Below are 27,648 nucleotides of genomic sequence, written 5' to 3' on the forward strand. Positions count from 1 at the left end.
ATACTGTGACATCATGAAAACCACATCACAGGACTTTCAAAACCCAAAAAAGAAAGGATTATAAATGATTGAAAGAGTCAGGTAGAGGACTCAATACCACAGCAAACCTCTATATAAGATAGTGACATCATGAGAACAACATCACAGGACTTTCAAAACCTAAAAAAGAAAGGATTATAAATGATTGAAAGAGCCATGTAGAGGAATTCTAGAGCACAGCAAACCTCAATATAAGATACTGTGATGTCATGAAAACCACAACATCACAGGACTTTCAAAATCTATAAGAGAAAGGATTATAAATGATTGAAAGAGCCATGTAGAGGAATTCTAGAGGACAGCAAACCTCAATATAAGATGCTGTGATGTCATGAAAACCACAACATCACAGCACTTTCAGAATCTATAAGAGAAAGGATTATAAATGATTGAAAGAGCCATGTAGAGGAATTCTAGAGGACAGCAAACCTCAATATAAGATGCCGTGATGTCATGAGAACCACAACATCACAGCACTTTCAAAATCTATAAGAGAAAGGATTATAAATGATTGAAAGAGCCATGTAGAGGAATTCTAGAGGACAGCAAACCTCAATATAAGAGACTGTGATGTCATGAAAACCACAACACCACAGGATTTGAAACTACAATAAAAAGGAAAAATATAAATGTTTCGAAGAGCCACGATAGTATAAGTACCACAAGAATAGCTCACAGATTTGGCCTCTTGCAGTCTCCCTATGTTCTTATGTACTCTTGCACTATCTATCATGTGGTTAACAGAGGAAGGAAGAACAAGCAGCTACAAGGCAATAGACGTGTGGAAGAAATACTAAACTTGTCAACATGAAAACAAAAGCAAATCAGACTCCTTCCAGGCAAATAGGTTAACACACAATACTCTGATCCTGTATGTAAAGGGAATGAAGGCTCAATCCTCCCTCTCTCTTCTTTCCTTCCACTACTGTTACGATTCTTATTTCCCTTCTAACTAAACTTGAATGTGAGACGTCGACAACTCTACTTTCGAATGCTGATGACACGCAGGGCTTTGGACAGCTCTAAACAGGGACTTTTGTGCATGTGTGATGTGACTGTCTCTGTTTGCCATTAAATTCTTCAGCTGATATTTCCCTCCCAGGTTTTTATTTATTTCCGAAACTTGACGAATTAAAAAAAAATCAACACACAGGGCTTTGATTGATCCAGATATAGCAATTAGCAGGTTAGGCGAGAGTTAAGAACACTCCTTCGAACACAGCAACAAGAGCGGGTATATGAGTAACTCCGTGTGAGGTTAGTGACAGGAGAAGCAGCCGTTGTTAATAGTCTAGTATCACGCCAAGGTCCACGCTCCACTGACGAGGGGTGACTGCTAGAAAACAGCGTCGTAACATTATGTAAATGGGCCAAGCGGATTGGAGAGAATACGTTTTTTCTTTATCTTATCAGCTGCACCTGGGCTTACGGTTTACTGACTGGAGGATCTCTCGACGGGGGGGGGATCGTGATGGCACACACACACCAGAGAATTGACTTTACGGAGGTGTGTGCGTGTGTGAATGTGTCTGTGTGTGTATCTTATCAGCTGCACCTGGGGTTACTGTTTAATGACTGGAGGATCTCTCGACAGCACACACACACACACACCAGAGAATTGACTTAACGGAGGTGTGTGCGTGTGTGAACGTGCCTGCTTGTGTGTATGTGTGTAGATATGAAGTAGTATATCAAAAACAAATACAAAAAACCTACCCAGACTCAGGTAAGGAGTGTCTAAGGGGTCGCTCACCATCGCAGACGAGAGAGTGAGTGTGAGTGTGTTCTAAGAGAGACTGGATGATGACTGATGGTGGCGATGATGAAGGTGACGGTGATACGGGAGTGATAGTGAGGATGATGACTATTACATATGTAGCGTTTAATCCAAGCAATGCATATTATCGTTTTTATCACTGTGGGTCCTTTGAGATGAGAGAAAGAAAGGGATTATTTCGGGGTGAATACAAAATGAATGAAAGACAAGTGCAATGGCCTCGAGGGTTAAAAAAGACTACGAAAGAATCCAACAATAAAAAAAAAGTCGCTATACGAGAGGGGACTCCATAAACGCCTTGCGGGTCCACACAAAGCACTCGGTCTCTTCCCGAATCTCCGCCATAGTAGAAAAAAGCTTAAGGGGTAATAGTACGCATCTCATCATGAACGCGTCACTGCTAGAAAACAGCGTCGTAACATTATGTCGAGTTTGGACTTTCCCCGATCCAAGGAGATGCAAACGCCTGCTCTCGAGATAAAGATAAGCTAAGAAGTCATTATCGTTATCATTATTACTATCATTATTATTATCGAGTAAAAACCTCTGACTATCGAAGACTCGTTTACTCTAGTCTTACCTAAATTTACTGACTAAGAAAGTTGATATCAAGGCGGCGAAGATGAGACGCCAGTGATGGGTTGAGAGTATTAGCTAAGTGGAGCGACCTTCAGCGAGACGTGAGGCTTTATTACCAGTGTTTAAAAGTGCTCATCTTCTTTTTCCTCGTCTTTTTCATCTTCCGTTTTGTATGTAAAGTCTCGGTACGGTCTTGCCTCCTCCTCCATGTGACCTTCAGCTGCAAGACTTGAGGCATTACCAGTGTTACAAGTGCTCTTCTTCTTCTTCTTTTTCTTCTTCAACTTCTCCTTTTTCTTCTTCTTCTTCGTCTTCTGTTTTGTATGTAAAGTCTTGGTGCAGTCTTGCCATTCCTCTTCAACATGACATTCAGCTGCAAGACTTGAGGCATTACCAGTGTTTAAAAGTACTCTTCTTCTTCTTCCTCTTCATCATCTTCTCCCTTTTCTTCTTCTTCTGTTTTGTATGTAAAGCCTCGGACAGTCTTGCCTTTCACCTTTCATGCGACCTTCAGCAAGACTTGAGGCATTATTACGAGTGTTTGTAAGTGTTCTCCTTCTTCTTCTTCTTCTTCTTCAACTTCTCCTTTTTCTTCTTCTTCATCCTCCGTTTTGTATGTAAAGTCTTGGAACAGTCTTGTCTTTCCTCTTTCATGCGACCTTCAGCAAGACGTGAGACATTATTACCAGTGTTTACAAGTACTCTCCTTCTTCTTTTTCCTCTTCTTGATCTCCTTTTTCTTCTTCTTCTTCTTCTTCTGTTTTGTATGTAAAGTCTTGGTACAGTCTTGTCTTTCCTCTTTCATGCGACCTTCAGCAAGACGTGAGACATTATTACCAGTGTTTACAAGTACTCTCCTTCTTCTTTTTCCTCTTCTTGATCTCCTTTTTCTTCTTCTTCTTCTTCTGTTTTGTATGTAAAGTCTTGGTACAGTCTTGTCTTTCCTCTTTCATGCGACCTTCAGCAAGACGTGAGACATTATTACCAGTGTTTACAAGTACTCTCCTTCTTCTTTTTCCTCTTCTTGATCTTCTTCTTCTTCTTCTGTTTTGTATGTAAAGTCTTGGTACAGTCTTGTCTTTCCTCTTCCACGCGACCTTCAGCAAGACGTGAGACATTATTACCAGTGTTTACAAGTACTCTCCTTCTTTTTCCTCTTCTTCATCTTCTCGTTTTCCATGTAAAGTCTCGGTACAGTCTTGCCTATCCTCCTCAGTGCTCTGGAGGGAACTGTGACTTTCCTTAAGGTTCAAAGCCACTGTCAATGTGAAGTAACTCAACCATCGCACGCTAACAAGTATAAAATGATAGGGATAAAAAATGGGAAGCTGGACAAAACCGTGACGGAGGAAGAGGAAGCATAGGTCGGGTCTCTTACACGAAAATCGATCTCGTCACATCAAGAACGGCTTTCCGCCAAATAAACACTGTAGCATGCGGGTAAAGGAACAAAAAAACGGGATGTAAAACGACACAAACGCAACCCTGCAGATACTTATGGCATACAAAATAAAGAACGACAGACAGACTCGCGCCAACACCCCACACACGGACAGTCTGCCACCAGCCTCCCGCCAACGCCGAGGTCACTGCAATGTAATACCAAACACACGAACACACACACGGACATCGGTCAAGCGCATGTGACGTACGGCGAGACCACCATGAGGGACCGAGGGAACGGCATGATCGAAACAGCCGAGGGAAAAGAATGAGAAGTACGATAGAGGAAAGAGAATATATGAGTAGAAAAACAAACTTAGGAATCACGTCTAATGAAAATAAACAGAAAAAAGGAGAAAAAAGGTAAGAGAAAAGTGAGAGAGAGAGAGAATAATATAATAAGCAAATAAAAAGTTTCTCCATGGGGTCACTGATACTGGCGGTCCGTTTTTTTCAAGGGCCGACTATCATAAAAGGAGGGACGGAACAGCAAAATTGAAGTATCCTAGGAATAAAAAATAACAAAAGAATAAACAAAAAACTCCATTGCTCTTTCTCATGGGCTAACACAAGTATTTTCCTCCCTTCTATTCCCTCCAGACTTATAGGATGAGATGATGAGGTCACTTCGCTTGCCCGGACGTCCATCGCTGAGCTCCCTCGTCCAGTTGTGTGTATGCAAGCGTGTGTGTTGGTGTGTTGTGAGGTTCATTGGCGTTTTCATCTTGTCATTCACTGATGTCCTCCTTGCCTCATCTGCGTCTTGTTATTTTCGATCCATGGCCGATAGTTGTCCTCTCATGCTGGCCCCACACGCACACACACATACACACGCACACAGACTCACACGTCGAGCTTTTGTGGTGAGTATAAATCCTACCACTTTGTCATAACTCACTTTTCTCGCACTTCACACATACGCACACACTCACATGTCGAGCTTTTGCGGTGAACAGAAATCCTACCACTTTGTCCAAACTCACTTCCCTCGCACTTCACACATACGCACACACTCACACGTCGAGTTATCGCAGGGGACATACATCCAACCACATCGTCCTTACTCGCTTCCTTCACACTCCACATTCACCAACATCGCATCCGCTACTCAGAGTCTAGTCCCGGCGGTTACAAGGAATCAATGGCAGCGATGGCACGGTAGAAGTACACTTTTCTTTCCTCTCTCACACACTCTTCAAGCCGAGCCCAAGCGTCCAGCCTCGGAGGAGTGGCAAACAGGCGTCACTGAGGGTTGGTCTTGGTAAGGGGAGCTACAAGGCCTCTGCTTCACACCACCGACAGCCTCAACCTTAGGCCCTGAAAGGAAATGTCTGTGTGAGGGAAGATCAGCGAGTAAATTATCCTGACCGTGTGAAGTTGGGTCAGGCATTTTACTTATGTTCCTAGGTCCTGTAGCCTTTGTGAATGGCTGTGGGTTTGTCCTTCTCGTCTTGACACTTATAATATAGTTTCCTTAGTGTGTGCTTAGATTAGTTCCTGGGTCTAATTAGTGTCATGCATCAACTCCTGTGTGCTTGGGTGGTTCAGTGTTCCTGCTGGGGAATTGGTGTCTCTCTGGATACCTTATTTTTACCACTGGAAGTTTTGTAATTATGATAATGCATGTTGCCTCAATCTTAGCTTATCAACCAAAATTTTTAGTGTTCTTGTTTCTGGTTGTTAGCACACAGCCTCCAATTTAGGGTTCTCATCTTAACTATCTGCATCTTCTTATTTTTACAGCAGCTTTCTAACTAGGCCTTTCCATCTTGGGTAAATCTTTCAATTTCCAGAGCTTGGTATTTGCCCTCTATCTCAACTTTCCTATCTTCAATGACTTCTTGCATCTGTAGCCTGGCATTATTTCATGTATATTTAACTTTTTTCATCTTAACATAATTTAATATCAATGACTTTTACTTCCTCATTGTTTCCTGATTTTTTTGATATTGCGGAATAATTTCATCTTCAAGACGGGGGAAATTTTTCTGATCTCATTCACTTGGCAAACTTCTCAGTGTTTGACGTCTAAAAGTTTCCTGATATAATTGACCTGAGCAGACTTATTCCATCATTGCTGTTTAAATTTCCTGATATCGACACCTGGAACTTAAATATCTTGTGTCCTGTTTCGTCAACGTGCAGACCTCCTTGACCATCGCCACTGAGGAACTGGCACTGAGAACTGGAATTGTTGCTTTAAATTTTGTCGATTCTTGCCCAGCTCCAGCACCCTGAGACCTACTATAACTGCAACACCTCCCCCTCCCCACCGATTCTGGTTTAAATTTTGTCGATTCTTGCAAGCTCCAGCACCCTGAGACCTACTACAACTGCAACACCTCCCCCTCCCCACTGATTCCAGCGATTCTGCTTTAAATTTTGTCGATTCTTGCAAGCTCCAGCACCCTGAGACCTACTACAACTGTAACACCTCCCCCTCCCCACCCATTCCAGCGATTCTGCTTTAAATTTTGTCGATTCTTGCAAGCTCCAGCACCCTGAGACCTACTACAACTGTAACACCTCCCCCTCCCCACCCATTCCAGCGATTCTGCTTTAAATTTTGTCGATTCTTGCAAGCTCCAGCACCCTGAGACCTACTACAACTGTAACACCTCCCCCTCCCCACCCATTCCAGCGATTCTGCTTTAAATTTTGTCGATTCTTGCAAGCTCCAGCACCCTGAGACCTACTACAACTGTAACACCTCCCCCTCCCCACCCATTCCAGCGATTCTGCTTTAAATTTTGTCGATTCTTGCAAGCTCCAGCACCCTGAGACCTACTACAACTGTAACACCTCCCCCGCCCTGCTCCGCCCCGCTCACCTGGAGTCGTTCTCCGCGTGGATGATGGTTCTCTCCTTGTAGTAGATCTCCTCCTCCTCCTGGTCACACAGCAGCAACACCACGGCGCCGAACAGGAAGATCGCGGCGCCCCAACCAACACCGTAGGCCCAACCAAACTCCCATAGCGTGCGGTTCCCTGCAATTCAACACTTTCTTAATAATGTGGTGTTTGTGGGGCTCGTGGAGATGTATATGTAACTTATTTGTATGTTAGTTTTCTGAGGCATCTAACATGTTGGTTGAAAAAGTGGTTAAGATTATGCATCATGACTTTAATGTGAATCTATAAGAGAAGGTTGTGAATGTGGTGGCTAAATAGACACTTCAAGAATGGGCAAGTTCAGTTCTGGTCCCCCTACTACAGAATGGACATCAAGATGTTAGAATCTGTAGAGAGGAGGATGACAAAGATGATTCAGGGGGTGAGAAACTTGCCTTATGAAGACAGGCTGAAGCATTTAAATCTACACTCTCTAGAAGGGCGAAGGTTGCGAGGAGACTTGATAGAAGTCTATAAATGGATGAAGGGCTTTAAATAAAGGGGATGTCAATAAGATTTTGATAGTAAAAGAGCCAGGTAGGACGCATAGCAATTGTTTTAAGTTAGACAAATTCAGATTCAACAAAGACATAGGGCGTTCAATAAGTAATGCCCCTGACCCACTTCTAGTTGTCTGATCTAGCTGATATTTAGCATGTGCAATGACTTATATCTCTATGGATAATGTGGCAAATTACAGCTCTGAACTAGTTTTGGTTTCTCATTTACAGGTGTTTGAACTGAGTCAGGTGTGAAATGGAGCCTGTTGAGTGTCGCGCAGTGATCCGGTTTTTGTATTTGAAAGGACGCACACCACAGGAGACGTTTGACGAAATGAAAGAAACTTACGGTGATGATGCCCCATCATATGACCTTGTAAAACGCTGGCATCGTGAATTCAAACATGGGCGGAAGTCTGTGGAAACAGCTCCCAGACCTGGTCGCCCTCCTTCTGCCATTGATGAGGCATCTGTCTGCCAAGTTGAGGATGCCATTTTGGAAGATCATTACTATTCGCCAAATATTAGAGGTCAAGATTAGTACAGGGTCTGTGGAAACTATCATTCATGACCATTTGCATATGCATAAGGTGTCTGCCAGATGGATTCCCAGGTTGCTCACACCTTTCCAGAAGCGATTGTTCGAGGATGAGTTTAGAGATGTGCCGAGAAGACGAGTCAACGTTTTTCAAAAGACTGATTACACAGGATGAAACTTGGGTCCATCACTATGATCCAGAGACAAAAGCCCAGTCAATGCAGTGGAAGCACGTGGACTCACCACCGCCAAAGAAGGCAAGGGTGCAGCCCTCCGCTGGCAAGGTCATGCTCACAGTTTTCTGGGACCAGGGCTGATGACAGATTTCCTGGCAAATACAATTACAGGAGCCTATTATGCTTCACTTCTGAGGAAATTGAGAGAAGCTATCAAAACCAAGAGGCGGGGAAGATCAGCAAAGGTATCCTCCTACTGCAAGACAACGCTCCGGTCCACAACTGCCAGATCAGCAGCAGGCGTGTATGAAATTCTCCCCATCCTCCTACTCTCCTGACCTTGCACCCTCTGACTTTCATCTCTTCCCAGCCATGAAGTTGTTTTTGAAAGGAAAGCGTTTCCCAGATGATGCAGCCCTGATTTCTGAAGTCACGTCGTGGTTGGAGGACCAACCTGGAGTGTTCTACAACAACGGTCTCCAGAGCTGCATCAAACGATGGGAGAAATGCATAACTCTGGGTGGTTCCTATGTAGAGAAAGACTAATAAATGTGCCAAGTTTCGTTGCTCTATTGCCATCGAAAGTGGGTCAGGGGCATTACTTATTGAACGCCCTAGGCAACAATTGGTTCACCAATAGAGTGGTGGATGAATGGAACAGGCTTGGGAGCCATGTTGTGGGTGCCAATACCATAGATACATTCAAGAAGAGGTTAGATAAAGCCATGGATGGTGAGGTAGAGTATACAGGAGCTGCCTTGTATAGGCCAACCGGCCTCTTGCAGACTCCTTACGTTCTTATGTTCTTATGTACCTAGAAATGTCTAGATCAACACACAATAAAAACGCTCTATGTTAGTCAAGTATTTCTAGGATCCCTACATAGTTACATTATATACATTATATACATATATGTGTGTGTGTGTGTGTGTGTGTGTGTGTGTGTGTGTGTGTGTGTGTATAAATGGCCTCACTCACCAAGCTCCAGTTCCTGCGCGAAGAACACTGGGTACAGGATGAGGGCGACGAGGATGGCGATCACTGCAACGAGACGAGGGAACACGATTAGGTTACGGCATGTCTTTAACACTTGACGATTCTCCTTTCCTTTAGTTTCCCTTCGTATACTGTCTTGAGGGCAGGAGGGAAATGCTGTCGCGGCAAGTTTCGTTTTAGTATTCTGTGTTATACGAGGAAACGTGTGTGTGCATGTGTGTGTGTGTACGTTAATTAACTGGCCTAAAATGAACTTGCTTGGCTAAACACACACACACACACACACACACACACACACCTTCCTATGTGTGTGTGTGTGTGTGTGTGTGTGTGTGTGTCCTGCAGAAGCTTCACCACAAGTCCTGAAGTTGGAGAGTGAATGTGTGATAATGTTTGCTAATAATAGTTTCCACATTCTGACTGTATTGCTCTCTCTCTCTCTCTCTCTGAACAGGTAAGAGGAAACACAATCACACATATACTAATCATTATCATACTAGTTATCATTATCAGTTATTATTATTATTATTATTATTATTACAGTACTTATTATTATATTCTTCATTAGCCACGCCCCATCTCCCAAAGATACGGGAGCTGCATTGGCTGGGAGGGGGCGGGGCTTATGAACCGACTTGAGTGAACAGTGATTTTGGTTATCATTATATTGTGCATTAACCTCCCTCCTCTTCTAATCTCTCGTTCCTCTCCTTCCCTTCTCTTCTCTTCCTCCCCTCCCTCCTTTTCCTCGCCTTCCTTTCACTTCTCTTCCTCCTTTTCCAGCTCCTCTTTCTCCCCTTCCTGTTCCCGTACTAACCCCCCTCTCCTTCTCTTTCTTTCTCTTCCTCCCTTTCCAGCTCCTCCTCCTTCCCTTCTCTTCCTTTCCTCTCCTTCCTGCTCCTCCTCCTCCTATCTGTGCAAAACCCTCAACCATCACAGACTTACGGGCGAGAGTCATGACCCAGACGGCGATTCTATAGTACCGAGTCTTCACAGCCGGGTCGTTGTTGCTGAGTCCGAGCCCCGTCATGATGGTCGCGAAGAAGTCCAGCAGTAGGCAGATCACGCAGAGGGCGGCGCTGGCCATGATGTACGCTGGAAGGAGGAGGACGGGGTTAGATAATACGGGTGAAAGGAAACGTTAGATATGTTAAAGGGAAAGATGATGATATGGGTTTAAAGAGTGTTATGCTAAGAGGAAGGTTTAAAAATATGGGTTAAATCAAAGTAATCATCCGTCGCTTATTAACACTAACTTACTATTTGTTTTGTTATTATAGAAAGAGGGTATAGAAGGAGCAGGAAGGAAGAACGGGGAGGTTAGGAATGGAAGAAGAGAGAGGAAGAAGTTAGGAGGGATAGAAAAAGGAAGGAGGAGGAGGAGGAGGAGGGAAGGAGAGGGTTGGGCTGGGACGCGAAGAGGAAGATGCGGAAAGGAAAATGGGTTAAAACACGGTTATTACTAGTTATTGTTGTATTATTGTCCCTGTCAGTTATTGTGATTGATTTCTCTATACCATGCAGCCAGAGCTCGCTATGCTGTATGCTGCAAAGGTGAAAAATAAACGAAGGGACGGAAGGGCATTGAGTCCGAATAGCCTACCGTCAGTTCTGTTATTTTTCGTTATTTTATTCCAATCGTGACTGCTTTTATCTGTATTTTTATTTTACGTGCAATCCATGGCAGAAGCGGTAGTCTCTCTCTCTCTCTCTCTCTCTCTCTCTCTCTCTCTCTCTCTCTCTCTGGGCCCGTTATTTGCGCGGCGAGTTTTATTGTTAAGTGGCCCCTGCGATGTGCCACTCCGCGGGGAATGAAAACGGGAAGCTGGTTGCCCGCTGCCCGTTCGCCCTACGCCTCAACAATACCAATTTATATCTATTTATTCATCGATTTATCTCTACTATTCATTACTTTTATCCTTTGTTTTTGTTTTATTTTAGTTTATCCTTTTTCCTCTTTCTCTTCCTCTCCTCCTCCTCTTCCTCCTCTTCCATCTTTCTTTCCTCCTTCCTCTTCCTCTATTCCTCCCTCCTCTACCTCTTCCTCCATTCTCTTCCTCCTCTTCTTCCTTCCTTTTCTTCTTCTGCTCCTCCATGTTCCTCTCCTCTTCTTTTCTCCTTCTCTTCCTCCTCTTCCATCTTTCTTTCCTCCTATCTCCTCCTCTACCTCTTCCTCCATTCTCTTCCTCCTCCTCGTCTTCTTTCTTTTTTTTTCTCCCTCTCTTCTCTTCTCCTCCTCTTCCATCTTTCTTTCCTCCTATCTCCTCCTCTATTCCTCCCTCCTCTACCTCTTCCTCCCTTCTCTTCCTCCTCCTCTTCCTCTTTCTTTCTTTTCTTCCTCTCCTCTCTTCTCTTCTCCTCCTCTTCCCTCTTTCTTCCTTCTCCTCCTCCTCTTCCTCCATTATTCTTATCATCATATTTATCATCTTATCCTTCTTATTCCTATTCTTGGTCCTTAGATTATCATATTTATCTTTATTTTTGACTTTCTCTTCTTACGTTTATATATATTAAGTTTATTTTTGCTCCTTGAATCAATACTCTATAATCATGTTTTTGTTTTCTTCCTCTTTTTTCTCTTATATTTGGAAGCCTCTTATGTAACGGTGGTATAGGAGGAGGAGGAGGAGGAGGAGGAGGAGGAGGAGGAGGAGGAGGAGGTCAGAGAGAAAATATGACCTCTTTTAACCTCCTCCTCCTCCCATGCTATCCCAACCCTTCCTTCCTTCCATCTTTCTTCCTCCTCCTCCTCCTCCTCCTCTTCCTTTTCTTCCTCCTCCCTCCCTCTTAACCTCTTCCTTCGTCCCTCTTCCTATCTCTCCTTCCTCTGTTTTCTTTCTCTCTTCCTCCTCACTCCTCCTCTACTTCCTCTCTTTTCTTTCTCTCTTCCTCTCACACCCTTCTCTTCCTCTTTCTTCCTCCTCCTCCTTCCTCTTCCCTCTCCCTCCCTCCTCTTCCTATCACTCCTTCCCTCTCCTTCATCTCTCTTCCACGCCTCCCTTCCTGCTCCTCCTAAACTCTCCTTCCTCTTCCTCCTCCTCCTCCTCCTCTTTGTGTTACACGGTTCTTGGAACACCTCAATTACGTATTCTGCAACACACTCAAGGAACACAACAATAAGAATTCATCACGTCGCAACAAACACACACACACACACACACACACGTTTTTTTTTAATATTTTCTTCTTCCATTTCTGTTTTTTTCTTTCTTTTTTCTTCTAATCCTTCCTTTTCCCTTATTTTCCCCTTATTTCCTTTCCCCTATTTCCCTATTTTTCCTTATTTCCTTTTTCCTATTTTTCCCTTATTTCCTTCTTGTTCCATTTATTTTCCATACTTTCTTTTTTCCCATTCCTTCCTTTCCCTTTCTCTCCCTTTGTCATCTCTCTCTCTCTCTCTTTCCCTCCTTCCATCGTTTCTCCCTTTATCTCCCTTTTTATCTTTCTTTCTTCCCTTTCCTACCTTATCTTCCTTCTTCCCTCCCTTACTTCTCCTTTCATCTCCCTTTGTCATCTCTCTCTCTTTCCTTCCTTCCATCCTTTCTCCCTTTATCTCCCTTTTTATCTTCCTTTCTTCCCTTTCCTACCTTATCTTCCTCCTTCCATCTCCCTTTTCCATCCTTCTTTCCTCCCTTTCTTTCCCTTCTTCATCTATCCTTTCCTCCCTTCCTTCTCTCCCTTTCCTCCCTTATTGATCCTATACCAGATTTTACCCTCCCAAATCTTCACCGTCTCTCCCTTCTCCCTTCCCTCCCTCCCTCCCTTCCCTCTCCCTTCACCTTACCTATCCTTCCCTTCCCTCCCCCTTTTCCCTTTTTATCTATTTCAGCATTCTAAAGGCAAGTCTGGGTAAGAATGGAGATATTTTTCAGGGGGGAACTCTCTCTCTCTCTCTCTCTCTCTCTCTCTCTCTCTCTCTCTCTCTCTCTCTCTCTCTCTCTCTCTCTCTCTCTCTCTCTCTCTCTCTCTCTCTCTCTTCCATTATTATTACTTTTTCCCTCTCTTTTCTTCCTCCATTTTCTCTATCCTTCATCATCTTCCTCATCATCATCCCCTCTCTCTCTCTCTCTCTCTCTCTCTCTCTCTCTCTCTCTCTCTCTCTCTCTCTCTCTCTCTCTCTCTCTCTCTCGTATTTACCTGATTTTTCAAGGAGTTAATTTCCCTTTCAATCCCTTTAAACTTAACTTTCACTTTCAACTGTTCACGTAAGCGGCTACTGGACACCTGGACACGCTATTAGACCGGACAGGTGTGGTGGTGGTGGTGGTGAGGGTGGTGTTGAATAAATGGTTCGTAAAATTGTATGTTTTTTGAAGTTTAATTATACCTGGGAACTCTCTCTCTCTCTCTCTCTCTCTCTCTCTCTCTCTCTCTCTCTCTCTCTCTCTCTCTCTCTCTCTCTCTCGATGTGTGTGTGTGTGTGTGTGTGTGTGTGTGTGTGTGAGAGAGAGAGAGAGAGAGAGAGAGAGAGAGAGAGAGAAAGAGAGAGATTTAAGACGTACAGGTATACAGGTAAGAGACGGGGTTACCTGCTTCTAATTACTAGTACCTGTCCGTTACCTGTCCTGCAAAATACTACCTGGGCGCTTGTTTTTGTTATGAAGAAATTAACAACAACGACAACAACAACAACAACCTTCTAATTAACCGCGTCTTAAAATATCTTGAAGGAGAGGAGGAGGAGAAGGAGGAGGAACACAAAGGAACACAAAGGAAGAACAAACAACAGCAGACCTGCTGGTCCTTTCGAGGTTGTTTGTGACAAGCTACACTAACTATCTAATCAAAGGTGGAAGATGAAGGACAGCAAAGGCGAAGGCTCCTCCCCACCCCCATCCCTCCAGCCAAAGCTGGCAGGAAAGGAAAAAGAACCATGCAGCATGGAAAAACTGCATGGAATTTATGTAGGAAAGAGGAAAGAACTACCATTACTGCTACCACTAACCGGGCAATAAAAGCGGACAAGGACACCATTATTCGAAAGAACTTAACGTTATTACGACAATGAGTAATATCTTAGTTGCTGGTTGGATTCAAAACACTTGTCTAATCTATTCTTGAAGGCCGTAACTGTTGTACTATCAACGACATCACAAGGTAGAGAGTTCCAAACATTAACAACTCGATTGAAGAAGAAGTGTTTAGCTTCGTGCGACGAGAATCTTTTACCACTTATCTTCAAATTGTGATTTCTTCTTGTTCTATTTGATCGATCAATTGTAAAGTAATCTTCCGCATTAATATCACTGAATCCTTTGAACATTTTAAACACTTCTATTAGATCGCCTCGCATTCTTCGTTTTGATAGGCTGAATAAATTTACTTCTTTAAGCCTTTGTTCATATGACAAATTTCTCAACCTAGGAATCATCTTTGTTACTCTTCGTTGGACCCGTTCCAACTTTTCTATGTCTTTTCTGTAGTAGGGAGACCAAAACTGTACACAGTACTCTAGACAGGGTCGAACCAACGAATTATACAGTTTTAATATTACTTTTTCCGATTTATTATTAAAGACTCGTCCGATGAAGCCAACCAATTTGTTTGCAGTTTTAACTACCTCTGAACAATGCTGACCGGGCTTTAAATCGCTTGATATAGTGATTCCAAGATCCTTTTCTTTACTTACTGCAGAAAGTTGTTGGCCATTCATTACGTACCGAACGCAATTGTTATTTTTCCGATGTACAACACTTTACATTTCTCAACGTTAAATTTCATTTGCCATTGATTGGCCCAACGTGCAAGTCGATCTATATCTGATTGTAAAGCTTCTTCGTCGAGTATCGCAGTTACTTTACTAGCAATGTTTGTGTCATCAGCAAATTTTGATACTTTGCAAATGAGCCCATCATCGATATCATTAACATAAATTAAGAAGAGCATGGGGCCAAGCACTGATCCTTGAGGTACGCCGCTTTTGACATCGAGCCAGTTAGATGTAACACCGTTTAGAACTACTCTCTGTTTCCGCTCAGAGAGCCAGTCCGCAAGCCAATTGTGAATGTTACCCGAGATACCGTGCGCCAGTAGTTTGCTGAGCAATCGTTGGTGGGGGACCTTATCAAATGCCTTTTGAAAATCCAGATATATGATATCTACTGATCTGCTTTCATCGAACACCTCAAAAATATAGTGAAAAAAATCAAGTAAGTTAGTCAAACACGAACGTTTACTACGGAAGCCATGTTGCGAATTATTTATTATATTATTTTCTTCGAAGAATTTCACCATATTGTCGCGAATGATAGTCTCCATTAACTTACAAACAATAGATGTCAGGCTAATTGGTCGATAGTTTCCTGGATGAGACTTGTCCCCCTTTTTGAAAATTGGTGTGACATTTGCAAGTTTCCAATCCGACGGAACTTTTCCAGCTGTTAAAGATTTATTGAATATGATGGAGAGTGGTTTACAAATTTGATGTTTGATTTCTTTTAAGACCCTAGGGGTAATTTTGTCTGGACCAGGAGCTTTGCTTACTTTAATCTTTTCAATTGTGCGTAAAATGTCTTTTTCTACGATGAGCACGCCACTTAACATCTTTTCGGTCCTTCTAACCTCCGGCGGTTGAGGTGATAAACAATCTTCGTCGGTAAATACGGATGCGAAAAAGTTATTTAGGATTTTAGCCATTTCATTTTCATCGTTCGTGTGGTTACCATTTTCATTAGCAAGCGGTCCGATACCACAAGTGAGTGACTTTTTATTATTTACATAGCTGAAAAATTCTTTAGGATTAGATTTACTTGTTTCCGCTATATATTCTTCAAGATTTTTCTTGCTTCGTTTTATTAATTTCTTGGTTTCGCGGCGAATTCTGTCCAACTCTAGTTTGTCAGCCTCGCTCTGAGATGATATGTACCTACTGTATACGCGTTTTTTTAGAGATAGGCTATTTTGAATTTCGTTATTCCACCATTTGGGTTTCTTCTTAGAAGCTGAACGTCTGTTACGATAGGGTACGCATATGCTTATGGCATTGTTCAATATTGTGGTGAAGGCCCCCCAAGATTTATCAATATCTGTTTCCGCCGTGATTTCAGTCCAGTCAGAATTATTTAGAATTGATCGGAGTCTTACGAAATTCGCTCTCTGATAATCAGGCACCTTTTCTTTACTAGGAGTTACTTTACTTTCTTTCATATTGATGCTGAATGTGATTGTTCGGTGATCGCTAGAACTAAAAACTGGACCAACATTTACTTCGTTAACTAGATCAGCTGTCGTTGAAAAGATAAGGTCAAGTATATTATTTTCCCGAGTCGGTTCTTGAACGTGTTGATGTAAATCACTTTCTAGTAAATTTGTGTACAGGTCGAGCCCTGTATGACAGTTCAACGGTTCACCCCATCTTTTCACTGGCAAGTTAAAGTCCCCAACAATTACTGCCTCGCAACTGCTACTTGTTTCTAATAATAATTCACTTAATGCGTGGTCGATATCAAGAGTCTGCCTTGGCGGTCTGTAGATAAGTCCAATTACTATTTTACGAGATTTATTTTTAATTTCAATGAAGACCGTGTCTACATTGGTTATAATATCTGTTTTCACGGATACTGGATGGAGAGAGTTGTGGATATAGAGATAACGCCTCCACCCTGTCTGTTCTCTCTTTCATGACTAAAAATGGTATAACCCGGTAATCTATATTCCGCAATGAAATCTCTATTTGAAGTGTCTATCCAAGATTCTGTGACTCCGATGATGTGATAATGATTTGTAGCTGCGAGGACTTCTAAGTCTTCAAATTTGTTACGTAGGCTACGAGCGTTTACATAGCAAGCTTTAATGTGATTCGAGTCAGGAGTTTTTCGGGTTGAGTGCACCCTTACGGTGGAGCTGCTGGTGTTCTCGCCTCCGCGTTTTATGGCTTTCGAAGAGCCACTTGGTCACAGAGCAGCCTCCCGAAACGGGCTGCTCCAACAGGGTTTAAGTGAATCCCATCAGGAAGGAACAAGTCCGAATCGTAGTAAAATTGTTCACAAGTTAGCGAACTGGACGTTTTCTTGTGAGCAAAGGGACTGAAGTCTGTTGTTTGTGCTGAAGGCCTTACTGTAAAAGCTAGATTCGGCACCGACCCTCGGGAGGATTCCTGAGATTATGATGTTACTGGCATCCGTTTTACGTTTATACTGCTTGATCATGCGGCGGTATTTCTCAAGCAGTTCCTCAGAAAGGGTTGTCTTTACGTCATTTGTCCCCGCGTGAATGACAAAGAGGGTGTTTCGGTCGGCATTTCTCGTGACATCATCGCACGCTGCGGTGATGTCGTCAATCTGGCACCTGGATAGCAGTAACGTTTTCTGCGGCCGTTTGATGAACGACCACAGAACTCAACCAGCTGGCCACGCACCATGGAGTCCCCAACTAGGCGAGTCTCGAACTCATCCTCCATGGTGTCTGCCAGCACCTGGAACCTAATGAAGGTAGTGGGGGTCAGTAAATCCTTGGTTGCCTGCTTCGGTTTGGCTCCATTCCTTACAGGTTGGAACCCGACATCCTGTGAAGCAGGAAGAGAAGCGTTAAGTGGGGCAGGCTGGAAGTTGTCCTGTGAGGCAGGCTGGGAGTTAGCCTGTGAAGCAGGCTGGGGGTTAGCCTGTGAGGCAGGCTGGGGGTCAGCCTGTGAGGCAGGCTGGCGGTTGTCCTGTGAGGCAGGCGGGGAGTAATCCTGTGAGGCAGGCTGGGGTTAGCCTGTGAGGCAGGCTGGGGTTAGCCTGTGAGGCAGGCTGGGGTTATCCTGTGAGGCAGGCTGGGAGTCAACCTGTGAGGCAGGTAACACGTCCTCCCGTGAAGCAGGAGGGTCGTCTGGAGAGGGCACAGTCTCAGTGGAGGGCCTCTCCACCATCGATAGTGGAGTCACTGCCACATTTGTTAAAACAAATTCCTGAAGGGCTACAAATTTCTTTTCAAGATCATTGTGCTTGACTTTCCACTCAGTCACAGCCTTCTGTAGATGTAATCTTTGAACGCAGAGGCGGCAAGTTTTACTCAGCTGGAAGAACTGAGCTGCAAAACGTCCGGGACAGACGTCACACTTAAGGTTCGAAGGCATTGTTAGAATTTTAAGCGAGTTAACAGTTTGGGCAAATATTAAAAGCGCTTTCGAAATACTTTAAATTGTGACCATAAATTGAATTGTATAAAAATTGTGCATGGAAATTAGATACTGCTGTGTTAGATGCCTCCAACACTGGGAGTTCGCTCCCACAGGGTCTTGAAAACGCCTCAAAGACCAATCGCTTGTCCTGAGCCTCGGTCACGAGAGAGACTTTCACAACAATGCGCTTTTCAGCTATTGTCCTCGAAGTTTTGTCCCATAGCACGGGGCCGGCGTAGTCACACAGAGCAGAGCTGGCAAGGGAGGAGAGGAACCAGCAATTCGTTCCCACTTTCCGAAACGTCTAACCCAACTCTGCGACCCTTTCGAGGCCTGGCCAGTGGCACCTGTCACCAGGTGTTCTCCACCAACTCTAGAGAGTATCAGACGCCCTTCCTGAGAGACCAAAAGACTGAAATATTCCTTGAGTATAAGATAAACCCTCAGAAACTCCACCTAGAAGCCGGGAGGTACAACCTCAAATGGCCCACGGAAGATATCTCTTTCAGGAGAAAAAAAACAAGAACCAGCTGTTATGCAGAATAGAGATGGGAGTACCGTCGATAGAGGGGAGGGACGGGGAGCTCACACCGACAACTGGTTCCCAGGGAGGCTTTTTTAGTGTAGAGGTCGCCACACTCCTCTACACCGCAGGCCTAAATAATTAGGCACGGTCCAGCTGACTAGGACCCTGGAACTCCAGCCATTGTCTCATAAAGAGATCCTCTGCCTGCAGTCCAATCCACCACTGCTGCTGCCCAGAGGCTTCACCGTGACCCTGGCACGGGAGACAGATCAGGTATTACACCTTGTCCAAGGGTGACCTGAGACTATGCAGGGCAGGAGGAGGAGGAGGAGGAGGAGGAGGAGGAGGAGGGATAATAGGTAGGGAAGGGGAAGAGGGTAGGAAGATAGATAGATAGATAGATAGATAGTGAGAGAGAACGAGAAAAAGAGAGAATAAAAAGAAAAAAATAGAGAAAGATAAAGCAAAAAAGAAATAAAGAAAGAAAGAGAGAAAAAGCCTATATATGCGAAAAAATAAAGTAAAAAAAACACAATAAAAAACGAAAAACTTCAAAGGCCAGGACAGCTTTGAGGATGAAAGTAATTGTGAGGAGGGGAGGGGTGGTGGAGGAGGGGGAGGAGGAGGAGGAGTGGAGGAGGAGGTGGAGGTGGAGGTGAAGGGGAGAAGGTGGAATAACAAAAGGGAAAATCATTAACTACCTAAATAAATACCTGGTACCTGCAATTTTCAAGGTCAGGGATGAATGGGAGAGAGAGAGGTAGAAGGTAGGGAGGGAAGGATGGAGGTAGAGGAGAGAAGATGAAGAGATGGAGAGAAGATGGAAAGGTTAGTGATGATAGGTAGATGAGGGGAGAGGAGGAGAGAGGAGAGAAGAAAGGGAGAGATGGAGAGAAGATAGGAAGGGGCAACTAGGAAAGAGTAAACAGAAAGGAGGGAGAAAAGGAAGATAAGGAAGAGAGAGAAAGAGGGAAGGGAGGAAGGAGAGAATGAGAGAATGAGAGAGAGAGAGAGAGAGAGAGAGAGAGAGAGAGAGAGAGAGAGAGAGAGTAGGAGAGCGGACGAAAGAGAGGAAGGAAGAAAAGGGAGAGAGAAAAAGGGATAAAAACGTGAGGGAGAGAGAGATGAAGAAAGGTCCTATTAACATTCTCTCTCTCTCTCTCTCTCTCTCTCTCTCTCTCTCTCTCTCTCTCTCTCTCTCTCTTTCTACGTTAACTCTCACTTTTACTAATTAATTATCATTTTTCACAGGTATGGACGCAAGGGAAGAGTTATGTGGCATCTCTCTCTCTCTCTCTCTCTCTCTCTCTCTCTCTCTCTCTCTCTCTCTCTCTCTCTCGTAAATAAACAAAATGACAAGGAAAGAGATACGAACTACTCATAAATATTAACCTTACAAATATTATGAAGCCACAGACTATTAACGCGGCAAATATTAGTGTGATAAACGCAACATTAAACAAACTGAATAGGCTTAAGCGCTGAGACCTTGGGGAACCGAGTCTCAGGTAGGAAAGGTAGACAAATTAACCAGGTAACGTTAGGGTGAAAGGATGACCCCACGACTAAATAAGTTAATAGACAGGTGAATATAGAGAGATTAGATTCCAGGTTGGTAGGACAGGTGAACAAATGAGAGGATCAGTAATGAGTGACCAGGTATATGTTAGGCTGAAAGTAAGACACGAGTGAATAAGTTAACGGACAGGTGGGTATAGAGAGATTAGATTCCAGGTTGGTAGGACAGGTGAACAAATGAGAGGATCAGTAATGAGTGACCAGGTATATGTTAGGCTGAAAGTAAGACACGAGTGAGTAAATTAACGGACAGGTGGGTATAGAGAGATAAGATTCCAGGTGGGTAGGACAGGTAGGAATGGTGGATAAATGAGAGGATTAGTAATGAGTGATCAGGTATATGTACGGCTGAAAGGATGGCATGAGTAAATAAGTTAATGGGATGAGGTGGGTGTAGGTAGATTCCATTCCAGGTAGATTTTTTTTTTTTACAACAAAGGGGACAGCTCAAGGGCGCACACAAAAAGGAAACAATAATAAAAAAAAAGCCCGCTGCTCGCTGCTCCTAAAAAAGATCAAGATATATAACAGGTGGGTCAAGCAGTGTATTTTTTTGTGTTCAAGGGCGTGAAAAAAAAAGAAAACACTAATGAAAAAAAAAAGCCCGCTACTTACTTACATTTCGGGCATAACATGGGTGGAAACAATACTGACGGGCAAAAAAATGATAAAATGAATATCTAGATGCTGTAAATTCGCCACGGGTTAAAATACTGAGTGAAAAAACTAAATGAATAAGAAAATAAATACTGGTTATTGAACGTCACTCATAACTTATCAAACAAAAAAACTAACTCTGGCTAAACGCAAGTCTTGAGTAAACTACGTATACATAAACCGATAAAAGAAAATTACAGTGAAACAATAACATTTATAACGCAAAAAACTGACTAATGCAAAAGACACGACTTGAGTGGAGAGAAAAAGGGATAAAAAACATCATCACTCACAAACAACACACGTGGATTTGAGCTTAGTATGTTTTCTTCATTATTTTTTTCCTTCTTTCCTTTTTTCTTTCCTTTCATTTCTTTATTATTTTCTTCCTTCACCAACAATACTAACAAACACAAACACCACTTTCATTACCCTTTAACTTCTTCCCTTACTGTTAAAACCAACCTGACCCAACCCAGCAATAACGTCCATCCCCACCACTCACGTTCGTCTCTGGCAGGATGACAGCCCGGCTCCGCGTTGATCTGGAAGGGCAGTGGCTTGGGGGCCCCGTGCTCTACACAGTGCTCAAACAGCCCCTGCCGCCACCCCACCGCCAGCAGCCAGTCGGAGGAAGCCAGGGCCAGCACCATCAGGAAGGCCGTGATGATGCCGCAGACCAGGGCGATCACCTGTACGGAGGGAGGAAAGGTGAGTGAGTAAAGAAGACAAGGTAGGTGAGACAGGGAGGAAAAGTTAGTAAGGGAGGGAAGGGAGGGAAGGAAGGAAGGAAGGAAGGGTAGTTAGGTTAAGTTAGGTTAGGTGTGGAGTGGAGAGGAAGAAATATATAGAAGGATAAGGAGGAGGAGGATGAATAGGAGGAAAAGGCATAGGAGGAAGAGGAAGAAGAGGAGGAATAGAAGAATAAGTAGGAGAAGAAAAAGGAAGGGAGAAGGAGGATTAACAAGAGGAGAAAGAAGAATGACATCAAACGAAGGAAGAAATAATGAAGGAAAGTGGACAGAAAATAACTTACATTCACTATAATAATAATAATAATAAATAACAACAACAACAACAACAACAACAACAACAACAATCTCTCTCTCTCTCTGGCAACCCTCACATACACCCCTCCCGGATCTCAGCTGACGCGGCTTCGAGAGAGAGAGAAAAAAAAGAGGAAAAAAAAGGAAGGAAAAAACTCACTCTTAGGACAGTTTCACACACGCTCAAACTAAGTGGAAGATGGTGTTTGTTATGATGGTGAATAATGGTGTTTTATTATTGTTGTTGTTGTTGTTGTTGGTGGTGGTGGTGTAGGAGGAGGGAGGAGGGGAAGGGAAGGGGAGAGGGGGATTATAAGGAGTTGAAGGAGTTATGTCATGTTGGTGGTACTTGGCAACTGTGTAGGTGGTGGTGATGGTGATGGTGGTGGTGGTGGTGGTGATGGTGGTGGTGGTGCGACAGCTGTGTCAAGAGGTACAAGTCACACACACACACACACACACACACACACACACACGTGGATTTGAGCTTAGTCTGTTTTCTTCATTAATATTTTTCCTTCTTTCCTTTCTTTCCTTTCTTTATTATCTTCTCTCTTCCTTCCTTCATTTGTTTATTTTCTTCCTTCCCTCCTTCCTTAATTGTCTTCCTTCTTTATTCCTCCCTTCATTTATCCTATTTCTTCCTACCTCCCTTTCTTTATTCTCTTCTTCCTTCCTTATTTCATATCTTTATCCTCTCTCTCTCTCTTCCTTCCTTCCTCCCCTTTTTTCTTTATCCTCTTCTGCCTTCTTTCCTCTAATGACCGCTTTCTTCCTTGCTTCCTTCCTTTCTTTCTCTTTTTCCTTTTCCTTCCTTCCTGCATCTCTTTACTATCTTCCTTCCTTCCTTCCTTCCATCCTTCCCTGGTCCTTTCACGCCCCAGACGGCTCCTCCATCCCACACATTCCTCCACTTATGCGTGAATTAACCAGCCAGTCTGTCCTTAATGTCTCCTCTCTCTCTCTCTCTCTCTCTCTCTCTCTCTCTCTCTCTCTCTCTCTCTCTCTCTCTCTCGATAACGGGGTTCAAACTTTACAATACGATTTTAATTAAGGTTTCGGAGGAGGAGGAGGAGGAAGACAGAAGAGGAAGAGGAGGAGGAGGAGGAGAGGAAGAAACACTCACTGAGCAGAATAAAAGCCCTGACACACACACACACACACACACACACACACACACACGTACACACACTCACCACATTGATGGAGTTATACATCATGTGCACTAAACACAGACGTAAGGTACACATGGCTGGCGAACTCTAGGTGCACACGAGGCGGTCTACGTACACACACGCACACGGACAGGTAAAGAGCGAGTGTTCTATGTTCACCTGTGCTGTCCTTAATCAACAGGTGTTCGTCGTCATGTTACCTGTTTCTGTTTTTACCTGCAACACACCTGGCCGGCACAACACAAGGTAAGCAACACAATGGAACACACGAACACACGAACACACACACACACACATAAAAAAACGTTCTTATTGGTTGACATGTCTGATATATATATTTTGATGTTTGTTTTGTTTTGTTTTGTTTTTGTTTTCGTTATAGTTCTGTCTTTTGTTTTGCTTTCTTGTTTTGTTGTTTTTTTCCTTTTTCCTCCTTTATTCTTCCATTTTAATTTCTTGTTTTCTTGTTTTCCTTTTCCCTTCCTTTATTTTCCTTCCTTGTTTTCTCCTTTTTTTCCTTTTTCCTCCTTTATTCTCCCATTTTCCTTTCTGTCTCTTATTTTAATTTCTTGTTTTCTTGTTTTGCTTTTCACCTCCTTTATTTTCCTTCCCTATTTTCTTGTTTTCCTTTTCCTGCTTTATTCTTTCATTTCCCTTTCTTTCGTTTTTCCATTTCTTATTTTCTTATTTTCCTTTCTTTGTTTTTCTATTTTCCTTTTTTTTTGTTTTTCCTTTTTTTCTTTTCTTATTTTTCTTTCTTTATTTAGTTTTCTTTCCCTTTTTTATTTTCTCATTTTCCTTTCTTGTTTTTCTTTTTCCTTTTTCTACTCTATTATTTTCCTTTTCCTTCCTTTATTCTCCTTGTCCTCCCTTTTTCCCCCGTCACGCAGTCCAGTATTGTCTACCTCAGTTTCTCTCAGTAAAGTCTAATATTTCCCTCTTTTTTTACTTTATTTTATTCGCGTATCGTAGTTAAAATTTCCATCATTCGTAGCAAAAAAAAAATAAAAATAAATAAATAAAATAAAATAAAATTCCCAGTTTCGATAAAAAAAAACCTCGAACTCTCAGAAACAAAGACTTGAAATTCTGAACTTTTGTCGGTACGCTGGAATGGAAAAAAGAAAAAAAAGAGAAAATAAATAAAAGAGAGGCGAAAAAAAAAAAAGATTTGCAGTATAGTCGTTGTTGTCACATAAAATTCCTGACGTTACTGGCGGAAAAAAAAGATAAAAAAAAGAAAAAAGAAAGGGGGAGAAAATTAAGTTCCGTAAAAAAAAAAAAAAAAAAAAAAAAAAAAGTATTGCAAACGGAAAATGCCAAAAAATCTGACCCTTTTGCAGATTAGAAAAAAAAAAGAAAAGGTTTTGGAGAAGGGAAGTGCAAAAATTCTGGTGGAAAGGAAGGAAAACTGGGAGAAGGGAGGAAAGAGAGGGAGGGATGGAGAGAAGGAGAACAGGAAACAAAGAAAAACAAGAAGAATGGAGGAAAGAAAGATAAACAGTTAAGGGAGGAAGGAGAGAGAGAGAGAGAGAGAGAGAGAGAGAGAGAGAGAGAGAGAGAGAGAGAGAGAGAGAGAGAGAGAGAGAAGGAAGAAGGAATGGAGGAGACAAGATATGAGGGAAGGAAGGAGAGAGAGGAGGAAAGAGAGGAGGTGGAAGAGGAGGAGGAGGGGGGGACTCTGCCACATTCCCACCATTCCCATTCCACCTTCCACTCATTCCCACATCTCCACCGTCTTAAAACTTTCCTCCGCCTCCACATTACCACTACTTAGCCTCCGCCTCCTCCTCCTCCTCCTCCTCCTCTTCCTCGCGGCTATAAACTTTTCCTTCTCAGTTTTCGGTTTTCAGAGAGAGAGAGAGAGAGAGAGAGAGAGAGAGAGAGAGAGAGAGAGAGAGAGAGAGAGAGAGAGAGAGAGAGAGAGAGAGAGAGAGAGAGAGAGAGAGAGAGAGAGAGAGAGAGAGAGAGAGAGAGAGAGAGAGAGAGAGAGAGAGAGAGAGAGAGAGAGAGAGAGAGAGAGAGAGAGAGAGAGAGAGAGAGAGAGAGAGAGAGAGAGAGAGAGAGAGAGAGAGAGAGAGAGAGAGAGAGAGAGAGAGAGAGAGAGAGAGAGAGAGAGGAAGGAAATGGAGGAAGAAAAAGGAAAGGAGAAAATTATATAAAAGAAAAAAGAAAGGAAAGGGGGACACGAAAAGGGGAAAATTATATAAGAAAACAAGAAAAGGAAAAAAAAGAAGAGGGGAAATCATATAAAGAAAAAAAGAAGAGGAAACGGCAAGGAAAAGGAGGAAAACACACACACACACACACACACACACACACACACACACACACACACACACACACACACAGTCACTCAACACCACCAGTACAACACCAAACATTATGAGGTCACCACCACCACCACCACCACCATCATCACCACCACCACCAAGAAACTTCCTGCCTCACCCCCCCCCCATCCCCCCAGACAAAGTTCAACCCTCCACCCCCCTCCTCCTCCTCCTCTTCCTCTTCTCTTCCTGACTTGGCATACGGCGCACTGGGGAGGAGGAGGTGGAGGAGGAGGGGGAGTAGAGTGGAGTGACCAACCTTACAACCTTGCAATATCCAGGTAAACCACAGCAAGACGAAAGGTTACAGGTAAACTTCAGGTAACACACAGGTAGCGTACAGGTGAGGGTAAGCTTGACAAGGAGTGCTGAAGGTGCCAATCAAGGTGTGCTACAATCAGGTGTATAAAGAAAGGGGAAAGTGGATATGAAGGAAGGGAGGAGAGATAAAAGGAGGAAAAGGAAGGATGGAAGAAGAATAAAGAGAAAAGAATACCAAATAAAAAGGGAGGTAAAGAAGAGAAAGAAAGGTATAGAAAAGGAAGATAGATATGAAGGAAGGAAGGGAGATAAAAAGTAAGAGAGAAAGGAAGGATGGAAGAAGAGTAAGGAGAAAAGAATACAAAAAAAAAGAAGAGAAAGAAAGGTATAAAAAAAGGAAGATATATATGAAGGAGTGAAGGAAGAAGATAAGAGGAAGAGAGAGAAAGGAAGGATGGAAAAAGAATAAAGAGGAAAGATTACCACAAAAAAAGAAGTAAAGAAGAGAAAGAAAGGTAGATATGAAGGAAGGAAGGAAGGAAGGATATAAAAAAGTAAGAAAGGAAGGAAGAAAGAAAAAAAAGGAAAGACTACAAAAAAAAGGAGAGAAAAAAAACAGGTGTATACATATTTCAGGTGTGTATTGCAGATGTCTATTACAGGTATATATTCAGGGTTGAGGTAGAGAAAAGGTAGACAACTAACGAGAAAAGGTGTATATATTCCAGGTGTGTGTTGCAGGTATTACAGGTATATATATTCAGGGCTGAGGTGCTGCTTGAGGTCAGGGGTTAAGAATTTCTGTTGTAAGGCAAAGGAGGAGAGAGAAAGTTGTCGGTCAGGAGTAACGGGATAAAATGAAGGAAAAAAAAAGGAAACACAGAAATGAAATAAAAGAAAATGCAGAGAGGAGGAACGAAACAGGAAGATAAAGAAAGGGACGAATAAGAACATATGGAGAGAAGGGACAGAATAAGAAAGTAAGAAAGAAACAAAGAAAAAAGAAAAGAGAGGTAAAGAAATTGAGAGAAAGGAGAAACTAAAAGAGGAAAGGAGAAAAGAAGGAAGGAAGAGACTGAAAGAACACAAAATGAAGGATACTGAAAAAAAGAAAAAAGAAAAAAAAGGAAAGAAAGGAGAAAGAAAGAAACTGAAAGAAGAAATAGGAAAATACTGAAAGGGACAAAATGGCAAACAAAATACTAAAATAATGAAATAAGAAGACAACGGAGGAAGAAAGGAAAGAAGAAAATAATAAATGAAAGAACGAAATAACAAAGGAAGGAACGAGGCCGGTGACGTATAAATAAAAGATCAGAGCAGAAAAAAATATATGAAAAGACAGAAAAGTTTGAAGGAAAGGAATGGAAAAGGGATATGTAAATGAGGGGAAAGGAAAGGAAAAGAAAGGAAGGGAAGGGAAGGAAAATAAAGGAAAGGGAAGGAAGGGAAAAGGGAAAGAATATGGAAGGGAAGGAAAAGAAAGGAATATGAAGGGAAAGTAAGGAAAGGAAAAGAAAGGAAAGGGATGGAAGGTAAAAGGAATATGTAAATGAGAGGAAAGGAAGGGAAGGGAAGGGAAGGGAAGGGAAGGGAAAGGAAAAGAAAGGAAAGGAAGGGAAAAGGGAAAGAATATGGAAGGGGAGGAAAAGAAAGGAATATGAAGGGAAAGTAAAGGAAGATAAAAGAAAGGAAAGAAATGTATAAGGAAAGGAAGGGAAAGGAAAAGGAAATAAATTTGTTATGAATAGGGAAAGAAATAGATAAGAAAGAGAAAGGAAAGGAATGAAAAGGAAAATGTCAGGAAAAGAAAGGAGAGGAGAGGGAAAATAAAAAGAAGGAAAATAAAAGAAGGAAAGGATACAAAAAATAAGAGAAACAAAGGAGAAAAACAACAAGCCACAAAATTAAACCAGGTCTGTCTTTTCATCGCTAACTCAAACACATTCAGTCCATTTAAACTTGTACGAAATATAAATAAAGGAGAGAACATTTAATTGCCTGTCTGTGTGTGTGTGTGTGTGTGTGTG

The 27,648-nt window shown here is 42.6% G+C and overlaps 1 protein-coding gene across 12 annotated transcripts in view; it reads right to left on the reverse strand.

Moving 5' to 3' along the window:
- The window catches only part of LOC127003503 (uncharacterized), a 63,921-nt gene that overhangs the window by 3,233 nt on the left and 33,040 nt on the right, over positions 1 to 27,648 (reverse strand). The window contains exons 2-7 of one of the 12 annotated variants that reach the window (XR_007757100.1): positions 21,306 to 21,492; positions 9,885 to 10,034; positions 8,922 to 8,984; positions 6,669 to 6,825; positions 469 to 5,155; positions 108 to 224 (exon numbers count right to left, since the gene is read on the reverse strand). Coding sequence is in view for 1 of the 12 variants with exons in the window: in XM_050870307.1 (XP_050726264.1) it covers positions 6,665 to 6,825; positions 8,922 to 8,984; positions 9,885 to 10,034; positions 21,306 to 21,492 (561 nt within the window). In the remaining 11 variants the exon portion in view is untranslated. Of the gene's footprint in view, positions 1 to 107; positions 5,156 to 6,664; positions 6,826 to 8,921; positions 8,985 to 9,884; positions 10,035 to 21,305; positions 21,493 to 27,648 lie in introns of those variants that run through there. The other 11 variants (XR_007757101.1, XR_007757107.1, XR_007757106.1 and 8 more) reach the window with 11 other exon arrangements.

The sequence above is a fragment of the Eriocheir sinensis genome, chromosome 25 (assembly GCF_024679095.1).
Source record: "Eriocheir sinensis breed Jianghai 21 chromosome 25, ASM2467909v1, whole genome shotgun sequence".
In the NCBI taxonomy this organism is placed as follows: Eukaryota; Metazoa; Arthropoda; class Malacostraca; order Decapoda; family Varunidae; genus Eriocheir; species Eriocheir sinensis.